Consider the following 11815-nt stretch of genomic DNA (forward strand, 5'->3'; position numbering starts at 1 on the left):
ATAAGAATACAAATTAGGAAAAATCAAGGGATGCACAAAGTAAAGCATAATGTTAAAACTTGGTTAGTGTAATCGATTTATATGCTGGAGAACCAAATTCAAACCTCTGTAGACTGTGTTGTAAAAAAAGGTTTTACCAGGGGCGGCTCGCCCATAAGAGCTGCAGCACTCCCTGCTTTGTCAAGAAAATAAAAATAATTTCTGTAACCATTCCTTCAGGTGAAATAGAGAGAGAGAAATAAATCGTCCAGCCTTAATTAAGGATGACCACGAGGATCCGGGAATTAATAGCAAATAAAAATATAATTAATTAAATATGAGTATTGTTATAAAAATAAAATGTAATAATTAAGCACCACTGATTATCCATTATAAAATAAAATCTTAGAAGATAACTTTAAAATTATACTTATAAATAAAAGATTTTTTTTTAAATTAGCATATCCTTAATTAAGGCCTTCCGAGTGGTATAAATTAAATTGTATAATCCCAGGGAATCTTTAAGAATTTGCGAGATGATTAGTAGATTGAAAATTTTTAAAAATTACTTAAGAAGCAATATTGGGCAAAATCGACTTTGAAATTTGAGTATTATTTCAATTGAATACAAGAGAACATCATCTATGTGCTACGATGACATCATCAAAATCTTTGCTACAAAATAAATTTCGCAAGTTGAATCTTTGACTGAATAATTTTCATAATAAATAGACAATGTTGAAAATAATAAATTATAAAGAATGTCCTTTAATGCAATTTCTTATAAATATTGTTGCAAAATGTTGTGTTTTATTTTGTCAATCGTTTCCTAAACTTAAAATCTATCATATAAAAAATTAAATGAAATTATCCTTTTACAAAAAAAAGGCCGCCCTAAATAAGGGTTCGAATAGATTGGCCTAGTAATCAATTCATAAAAAATAATCATGAAAACCAATTGTGTGACAATTTGAAAGGGAAAAGAAAACAATAAGATAAATGATACGAAAACAAAGGAAATCATTTACAATAAAAGTTTGTTGGGTACAAATGATTACTAATTATAGCTAAGGATGATTTTAACACATGAGTTCCTATGGCATCAATCGTTGCATCAGAAATTTTATAGTGTTTAAGTTGATTTAAAGTTTCTCGTGGGATCGTGCCACAGGCACCGAACATGAGCCCAAAAACTGTCCAATGTGTGATGTGGTATTGTGCTCCAAGATGCTGACAACAAGGCTCATATATGACTTGTTTTTCACGACACACTTCTTGTGGCTGTTGCTCATGCATCTCGAAATGGATTGTGGGATCAAGAATGACATCCTTATCCTTCTGCCGATCAATTATGATGATATCAGCACATCTAGTAGAGCCATCAGAAGAGACGCAACCAACCTCCTCGTAAACCTCATAGGAAGCATTCTGACGGATTGAAAAGTATGGTTTGAAAATGTTTAAGCCACCCAAGACTATAATATATTTCTGTAGCATAAGTTGCTAAATTTAAGGAAATTAGAAACTGATTTAAAATCAGTTTTATTAATTTAATGTAAACAGAATTATACAACTTGCTAACATCTCCCTCAACAACCCATGAGGATGAGGGGGACGCGGAATCCATGTTTGCTCCAGCTGACACAGATCCTAGTTGCAGCCCTGTCCACATCAATCCCTGAAACTGGCGTCAATGCCCGAGTGTTATGCACAGTACCACACACACAAATTAACATGTCTGAAAAATATGAAGATACATTTTCTGAAATTGTGTATGTCATCACAAAGATTTCTTCTACCTCACTCTTGGTTTGTAAATAATGAAATTATAAAAAATGACACATTTGTTATAACAGAAATTGTTTATTACACAGAGATTAAAAGCATAAATAAGTTTCATGTGTCGTTGAGTAAAGGCAGCGTGCACCAGGATGAAACAAGAGCCGACAGCTGCCCTAACGATCTGTCCCAATCCATGACACGGGCCTTGGAGAAAAATGAACATAAGTCCTATTCATTGTACTTATACCCATACAACGAATATATTTAACTGCTATTATCTGTAAGTCAGTCATTCTCACACTTTTAATTCATAAGTATCTTTACCACATCATAAAGATACGTATCAAGAAATCATACATCAAACAAACGTATTTTGTAAAAGAAATTAACCACCTGATTTACATTCTTCTTAGGCACACAATCACATCCAATTCAAATCATTGTATCACAACATATTGATGAACGCTACTCTTTACATACGGTACCGGTAGTATGTAAAAAAATCCGTAAATACTAATTCTTACTAATAATAACTAGAAAACTTATTAAACTATCTTTCCAAAATGAGTGTCCCCTACCAGGACCAAGAAATCACGAAGCCAATTGGTAAAAACATGAATATAGGTAAAGTTTAATTCCTAATTTATATTAACCTTATCTAACACATGTTAAAAGTAGTTTTCGTAAGATAACTTTTAATACAGATTATAATTCATTTAAGCCAGCAAAAGAATCACAAAACTGAAAACTAAGTTTTATACTAGATTAGGTTATGGTGGTAAAATAAGAAGTTAAACTTTACATTCGTACTTTTTATCACACAGTTTTACGATTTATCGGTCTTGCTATGTAACACTACTTTCGAATGACCGTATAATGAGTTTCTTGCTTTTAATAGTATGAATTAGTAGGGGTATAAATTGATTTCATGTTTTTATTGTAATATATAGATTAAACTCGTATATAAAAATATAGGTTACTAGCTGGTGTCATTAAAGATGTAACAACATTAGACTTAAGGTTCAAACTTCAAGTTGGTGCTATATGTAGCAGTCCCAATTTGAGACAGAACTGTAATATAGGAGAAACAGTAATGGTATACCCGCTCCTGTTCCCTAGACCAGTGTTCCGCAACCTTTTTATACTCATGGCACACCAAAATATTAATCCCTTCAAAAACATATGATGTGACTCTCTTAATATAATTACGTAATGCAATTAAATTTAATATTATTAGTATTATTATTATTATTATTATCATCATCATTATTGTTGTTGTCGTTATTATAAAACAGAAATCGACTCTTGCATTTATTAAGAATTTATCAACTTTAATTCACTGTAGAAAATACGCATTTTTATTACTAATATTAAAGTAAATAACTTATTCACACATTCAATGTGATACTTAGGCCTGCTTAGCTGCACACAGGTGGATGATCTGTAGTGGAATCATTGACAGTGCAAGCCTCATTTCTTCATCGCTGGATTCACACATATATGTGGTTGAAAATGGCAACAATATAGCCTATTAACTGCCATCTCGGAGATAGCAGGGTATTCACTAATTATTGACAACCAAAATGTTTCCAAAAGCACTTCGAGAAGTTTTAATTTCAATATTCTGTCTGCTTTTAAATCTGCCAGTTCCTCTTGTACGAGTATATTATTCGGAAGATGTTTTGAATTCACAATGAATGGATCACGAACCCAGTAAAAATCTTGAACACTCTCTCCGAAATAATTCTTGAACTTCTGCTGCAAGATTACCGGTACTAAATGTTCTTTAATTAAGTCCATTAACACTTTATTACCGTCACCAAGAGGCCATACAGTTGGGAATATCTCAAACGACCGATTTTTAGGCATAACGTTTCTAGTTATGTTTTTTTTTTTTTTTTTTTTTTTTTTTTGGCCTTTACGATAAATTCGGCTACCTTATAGCTACCTTCCTGTACTTTTTGTGAAACTTATACCGACATCGTCATGAGCGTCACTTGTTTTTTTTATTTTGTTCCAACGACCGGCAATAATAATATACAGGGTGGTCATATCATTTATTTCACACATAACACCTATTTATTTGTATTAAAGCTTTACAAAATTATACAGAATTAATAATTAGGATTTGGAATTTTATCTCTAATGCAGAACATGTTCCATATGACCGCCATTTTGCCTCACAGCCTCTTGCAAACGAATCCTTACAATCGTCACCACTTTTCGACACAAGTCTTCAGATAGCGCACGGCACAACTCCACTAGAAAGACTCTGAGCAGCACCACATTTTCTGGCCTCCTTTGGTACATTTTCTCTTTTAGAAATCCCCATAAAAAGAAATCGCACGGATTAATGTCCGGGCTACGAGGCGGCCACATTTTGCCGTACCATGTCGATGTGACATCACACAAAGATCAAACATCTCGTGCAGGTAATCCAGAACGGTGTTTGCAGTGTGTGGACGGGCTCCATCCTGCATGAACCACTGTGTTTCCATAGTGAGACCTTTTGCCATGAGATGGGGGATAAAACTGCTTTCCAACATGGTTTTGTATCGAACTTGGTTGACAGTTTCATCGAAGAAAATTGGACCGATGATTCCGTGAATCGAAATTGCGGCCCACACAGAAACTTTTGCCCCAAACATTTCTTTTTCATGCAGCATGCGAGGAGGTTCCCTAGACCATAATCGAACATATTGTTTACTCACAACACAGAATAACTTTCACCTTGTGTTCAACAGTCAATCGCCCATTGTCCGCCATTTCACAAATTAATATTTGTGCTCGTAGCTATGGTTACACCCAAACTGTGATGCTACCTATCGGATTTTCCATTAATTTTGGCATTCACTAGCGCAGTTAGAAACATCGAAACAACAATATTACAATTTTTATGTGATAATTAAATGGTATGACATTTCGTGTGCCACCCTGTACATCTTTGTTTGACAGAAAAGAATGTTTTGTTACCAAATGTCGTTTCAATTTACTGGTAACCATAGCATTACTGAGATTTTCACCACACACAACACACTCGGGGGCATGTTTTGTGAACACATCATTTTAATTTCAATTAATTTTCACGTCACAACTTTGATCTTGTGAAGGCACACCAGTTGCAGAATGCTGCCCTAGACCTATCCTTCACTGTTTCACAATACAGTGATGTAACAGGAAGTTTGCCATGTCAAAACAGAATAACATTTTCATGTGAAAACCTACTAATAACAGTAAATGATACTGAAGTTTGATGTACGAGCAGAAATTCCAGCAACTTAATGTTTCTGAAATCTTGATTACAAATTAGGAAGTTGTGGCAGATTCGAATCTACAAAAACGTATTTATACTTTCAGAACATTTCTGAAATCTCGTGGGTAAAGTCACAAGAGGAATAATATTTATTGCCGATATTCAATTTTGTTTCATATTAGAGTTCATAAAACATACATAGGCCCACATACACCTGTAGGCCTACCTTCTATACACCTCCATGATGTAGGCTTCAGCAATGCAGGGTCTTGACAGACAGTTCTCTTTTTCCTCACATTCTAACTTTACTAGTGGCTTGTGCAGCAAATGCTGCAAACTAAGTTCATTAGACGTTCAAATAAACATTTTTCAGATTTATTTTCAATGAAGAATACCAGACATTCTGAAAGTTATTTGCTTCCATAATAGTGAAAGATACTCTCTCTCGAGCCAATACTGAAGAGAACAATGCATATAAATATCTACATCACACCGCCATTAAATATATGAAAAAGACCCAACCCCACTTGATTAATAACTATAAAAATATTTGATTTTTAATAATATTATTATCTTACGTAAGTTTTATAGTTTTCAGTAACATATACTATATATAATATATAGCCGCCACTCAGTAAATTATAGAAATGAAGATCTAATTTAAGATATTCTCTAAATCTACTTATATAACCCCAAAACATTTCACTTTTATATCATCAATATAGCATTAATATGTATAATTAATGAAAAATAGTCACATCATGGCATTAACTACAATAATATTTCATTTCTAATGGTAATAATGTCATCAAACCACCTCAAGTTTTGTAGTTTTTAATATCCAATACACAGCTGTACTCAGAAAATTACACACCACAGAATCGAACCTGTAAATTATTTTTAGTAAGTAGTTAAGTTTTTAATAACCAATTTAATTTGGTTTAATTTGAGCTCTAAATATGTCAGCATTCTTGCACATCATGGCCTTCGTGTAATATTGTTTACTGTAGTATGTGTTTTGTTTTATTCTGAAATGCAATTAGCTAGCTTAGCTAGTTCTCAAAACTGACGACACATGGATTTTGGAAAATAGGAAAATTATGTTGAAAAATTGACATTTCACTGAAAACTACTATTTTTCTGAAAAACTTTGAGTTCCAAGCTTCAAAATGAGTGATCATTTATTAAAATCCATTCAGCCGTTTTCCCCTAATTTCCATTACCAGTTCAAATTATATAAATATATAGATTATAACTTAAGTAAACTGAAAATATGTACGCAGAAGAGATTAAAATCATTCCGAAATCAAAAACAAAATTCAATGTAGGCCTAAAATCGGATATATGAATTTCAGTTTGAGAACATGATAAATATAAAAATAATGATCGGGAACAACAATAACATAATGCCATAATTATATTCAGCAGTACAATCCAAATGGACAAGACAAATTAATTACCGTATCACTGGTACTATCAATAAAACCAATATTAGAATAAAATATAACGTTCATCTCTGATAGAGGAATGGAAATTATGTTTGATTACTACCTGTAGTGAGGGAAGTGAGACAGTATGCTTCGGTATGGAATACCGCCACTGGTAATGGAAGAAAGTACCAATATTTCGATTATTCAGTCTTCTGCAGCATCATCAACTGCAGGAATTAATGAACATATTGTTGTTAATGTTTATATTGCATTTAATTTAATTTGCCAACATAACATTAAAATATAACAAAGAATGTTTTTCTTTTTTATTATGGAAGAGGGCCTGAAGGTTTGCATCGCAGCCTAAGGTTTATTGTGCTTACTTCCTTTTACGATGAAAGAGTGATGGAAGGGACAAAAATTCTCTCTGGCGCCGGGATTTGAACCCGGGTTTTCAGCTCTACGTGCTGACGCTTTATCCACTGCGTTATCATATGATAACGCAGAATATCTGCATGGAAATATCATATGTACTTCGGTACATTATAATAACATATATGATATGCGAAAATCACTTCGTGATTTAAGACGGCGCTTATTCCATCGGATCTTGGCCAACTAGTCACTCATTACGAGTGCACCTCAACACAAGTGTGGACTTCGGTCCTAGTTTCATAGATATCTATGATGTAGTGCAGAGGGCGGCCACTAGAGGGAACCCAAGAGTTGGAACTTAAAACTGAGACGATTCTTCCGACGCCAGGGTGGAATCCGGTGTGGCTTAGTGGATAAAGCGTCAGCACGTAGAGCTGAAAACCCGGGTTCAAATCCTGGCGCCGGAGAGAATTTTTCTCCGTTCCATCACTCTTTCATCATATGATAACGCAGAATATCTGCATGGAAATATCATATGTACCTCGGTACATTATAATAACATATATTACTTTCTTTTGGAAAGAGATGATTATTTTCAGTCCATAGGACAACATTCCTGTATCGTGATTCACAATTCAGCTACACAATATCCAGGTACAACGGAGTCCACAACGAAGCCCTTGAACATCTCTCCATCCCCCTGAGAATTCTGCAGCCTCCTCATATCGATGGCATTTGTATGCAAGTCACGTACTACATCCTGCTGCATCCTATATTGACCTGAAGATTTCGTTCTGTAGGTATTGTTATTCATTATTTAATGAAATCTATCGATTCAGCTACACATTACCCAGGTTCGACAGAGTCCACTACGAAGACCTCTCTGTCCCCCTAGGACTTGTGCAACTTACTAAGAGAGGTGCCATCCGTATGCAAATAACGGTACTACATTCTGTTGCATCCTCAGTCAACCTGAAACTATTGAAAGGTGATAGATGAAGTTGAAATTAAAGAAGGCAAAATGGGTCCAAGGTCCAATTCTGCTTCAATTGGTTGAGGGGGATAATCTCGGAAAAATCCCCAATCAAGTAACTTGTCTCAACCAGAATTTGAATCTGGGCCCGCTCGTTTGATGGTCACACATGCTAACCGTTACCCCACAGCAGTGGACTCATAGAATATTAATGATGTCGATTCAATATAGTGCACTGTATGTATGTGAGGAGAAAGAAACAGATTTAGAGTGTGCCAACTGATAAACCGGGCTTTCATTTCAAAATTTTCCAGTCTAAATAACTATTTATTTCAATTAAATTTAATTTTTAAAAATTATATATTGAGTAGGAAGTTCAAAATCAGTGTCAATTGCATTTTAGATTTCACTCCCTCTCTTCCCACGCCCTTTTAAATTTCAAATGGCAGCCCTATATTATGAGGCTTACATTTGAAACAGTATTCAGTTGTTTATACCTCTCATTCATTTGTTGTTTCTATCGTCGCCTGGAAACCAGAATTGTTGTTATTATTGATTACAGCTGAAGAGAATAAAACTACAAAGACTAATTTTGTTGATTATTTTCACGTAGTAATACAAAATAATATTAAGGAATATTATAGTTGTATATTATAAACACAATTTTTAAAAATTTAAAACAGGATAGAGAATAATAAAAGTCGAAGTTTAGTTTTACGTTATTTATGTATGGTTTTGATACTATGGCAATGTTATGTAGAGGAGTTCCACAACAGGGTGCTTTACTGTGTAGTCAACAATGGAGCACATTTTCAACATTTAATTTAGTACATTTATTTAATAAAATTTAGGACATTACATACCCAAAATGAAATATGTTTTCATCCTACAATCAACTTACAATAACAACAATCCAGGTTGCCAGGCAAAAAAAAAAAAAAAAACAAAAAAAAAAAAAACAAAAAAAAAAAAAAACAAAAGATGTGAAACAAATGAATGAGATGTATAAACAATTTAATACTCTTTCAAATGTAAGTCTCACAATATATGGATGTCATTTGAAATTTCAAAAGGGAGATGGGAGTGTGAACCCTAAAATGCAATTAACACTGGTTTTAAACTTCCCTATTAATATCTAAATTAACGTGCTTTTTGTTTAAATTGAAATAAATAGTTATTCAGACTGGGAAGTCTTGAAATGAAAGTCCTGTACACAAACGTACAGTACAAACTTATCTCATAGAAACTTTTAAAACACTGTTTGGATAAAGGTTTCACAGCACATACATGTAGCTGGCCAGAATCCTCTCAAGATAAGTATCCACTGGCAAGCAAACAACACGCATACTGCCAATCACAACAGCTACTTGCTAATACTGGCTGAACTATGAGTAACAACTACTTGCAACTAACATTCTCACTACTTCATGACACAAATTGGATGATTTACCTGGAAACGCTGCATCAACTCCTGTTCTGCTCTTTCAAGCGTAGGGGACACGTCCAGTATTGGCGAGAGGTCCGTGACAGGGGACCAATCAGCAGTTTCGGGCCGAGCAGCTCGAGGTTTCGTATTGTGGAGCTGAAGGAGAAAGGAGCACCATCCAACTAGGAGCTACGTGGACTATGGATGTGTTCCACGTACTCTTCACTCACCACCACCGCCATCAATAATTATATATCTGTGCTAAATGCACTTCGTACATTGATGAATGAATAAAAATTCCTTCCATAGTAAAGTTATGGAAATCATCAATGCTTGTACTTACTACATGAATACTGAAAACTCTTGTTAATTTACTGGTTAAATTAATAAGAAAATTTCGTACTAAAACAGCTATATAATTATTCATCACCCTACACACACTGTGATGTAAGACAGAACATTAACATCAAATGCTATTCTAACATATCGGAACATAACATCATTTATAATTAACACTGAAAAAATCCACTGGTCCCATAAATGACAAGAAAAATATACGTGTCAATTTTAACAAGAGGCCTACTACTTTTACATCCCTGAGAGAAAGAGTATTATGGCTCTCTAGGATAGTTAATTGTTATACTACCGGTACCGGAAAGAATGATACAAATTTTGTTATATCAAGTAGTTTTGAAAATCTGCAATTTCTGGGTACCAGCTGACGTAATAATTATTTCATGAATGTTTATCAAAACTTTCGAGCTACTTCAGCAGCATGAAAGTAAACTATCTAGCATGTTAAAATTAGGCCGTGATGTAAGAATATACAGGGTTAGTTAAAAGTCCCGCACCACCTAAATAACTTTTGAAGCATACGGTTCAGTGATATGAAACTTGGTATGTGAGGATAACCATATACTAAGAACTCAATAATGGTAGTACCGAGTTTTTTCTACTTCCGGTTTAACCGGAAGTAACTCCAACTCTCTTATTTTAAATGGAACACCCAATATATTTTTTTTATTTGTGAATAGTGCTCATTAAGAGCTTTTCAAAAAGTACCCACACTTGATACTTCTGTATAAATTCAGTGTTGCTAAGTCAAGAAAACAGAAAAGTGTATAGAATATTAAAATAATAAAATACTCCTTCCTTAATAAAAACCAAACAAAGCTAGCTCACCTTCTAAATTATGTGTTCAAATTGGTAGCCCTCAGCTACTTTGCAATGTGTCACTTGATCATAGAAACCATTTAAGGAATGATTTAACTAGGCTTTAGGAATATCTTGCACCACTTCCATTTTTATTTAGCAACACTGAATTTGTACAGAAATATGAAGTGTGGGTACTTTTTGAAAAGCTCTTAATGAGCACTATTCAAAAATAAAAAAATATATTGGGTGTTCCATTTAAAATAAGAGAGTTGGAGTTACTTCCGGTTAAACCGTAAGTAGAATAAACCCCGTAATACCATTATTGAGTTCTTAGCATATGGTTATCCTCACATACCAAGTTTCATGTCACTGAACCACATGCTTCAAAAGTTATTTAGGTGGTGCGGGACTTTTAACTAACCCTGTATAAAAATGAGTTACAAATTGTACCGTATTAAAAAATTGACTTAAAGTTAGTTTAATGCTAAATTTTCATTTCTCTTAATTTTATTGCTCAGATAAAAAAATCGTGTTTATTCACAAACATTCTTCCTTTCATTGGATTGCAGTACAAAGTGGGTCACAACTGTGCAACATTCAAGAATACCGTGTGGGTGGATTACATTCTCTAAAGCTTATGCAGGCAGAATTCTTACCACAGCTGACATGGTACGGACACATTAGAAGGATGGATGACGATCGACTTCCAAAACAAATTTTAGATTGGATACCAACGGTAAATAGAAGAAGAGGAAGATCAGTTACATGTAAAAAGGAATTGCAGATGCTATGAAAATGAGGGGCTTAGAAGAAGGAGACTGGGAGGCTAGAGAAGAATGGCGGAAAAGAATTTGGACACAGAAAGATGCTTGAGCATTTGAAAAACTGTTCTTATATACTGTATATAAAAATAAACCTGATTAATTTGTCTGGTTTTTATGAGACGGCTGATTTTATTTTTTCCATAAAATAAGAATCAACCTCATGCATTACATAAATAACCAGGAAATCTTCCTATCCCAAGTCTGACGACTAGTATAAGGTAATTTGCGCAAACGAAACTTTTGTAGAAAAATAATAATACAGATTGTTATCAAATACATCCATTTAGTTAAATATAGTTAATGTAGATGCTTGTAGTACAGTAAGTTACAGGTATTTCATTGTTTCCCAGTCACAAAAAAAAAAAAAAATAAAATAATAATAATAATAACAATAATAATAATGTATTTATTTATTTCGAATATTAATGTGCAAAACACAGCACAAAGCCAATTACAGTTTAGCACTAATAATAATAATAATAATAATAATAATAATAATAATAATAATAATAATAATAATAATAATAATAATAATGTATTTATTTATTTCGAATATTAATGTGCAAAACAACAGCACAAAGCCAATTACAGTTTAGCAATAATAATAATAATAATAAT

The 11815-nt window shown here is 33.5% G+C and overlaps 1 protein-coding gene across 11 annotated transcripts in view; it reads right to left on the reverse strand.

Annotated features, from left to right (window-relative positions):
- LOC138713882 (protein piccolo-like) overlaps positions 1 to 11815 on the reverse strand; it is a 281309-nt gene that overhangs the window by 210100 nt on the left and 59394 nt on the right. For 9 of the 11 annotated variants that reach the window (XR_011336004.1, XM_069846380.1, XM_069846379.1 and 6 more), the window contains one exon: positions 9243 to 9374. The exons of the other annotated variants lie outside the window; for them this stretch is intronic. Coding sequence is in view for 8 of the 9 variants with exons in the window: in XM_069846380.1 (XP_069702481.1) it covers positions 9243 to 9374 (132 nt within the window). In the remaining variant the exon portion in view is untranslated. The remainder of the gene's footprint in view (positions 1 to 9242; positions 9375 to 11815) is intronic. 11 annotated transcript variants of the gene reach the window in all.

Source organism: Periplaneta americana, chromosome 14, assembly GCF_040183065.1.
Source record: "Periplaneta americana isolate PAMFEO1 chromosome 14, P.americana_PAMFEO1_priV1, whole genome shotgun sequence".
Lineage (NCBI taxonomy): Eukaryota > Metazoa > Arthropoda > Insecta > Blattodea > Blattidae > Periplaneta > Periplaneta americana.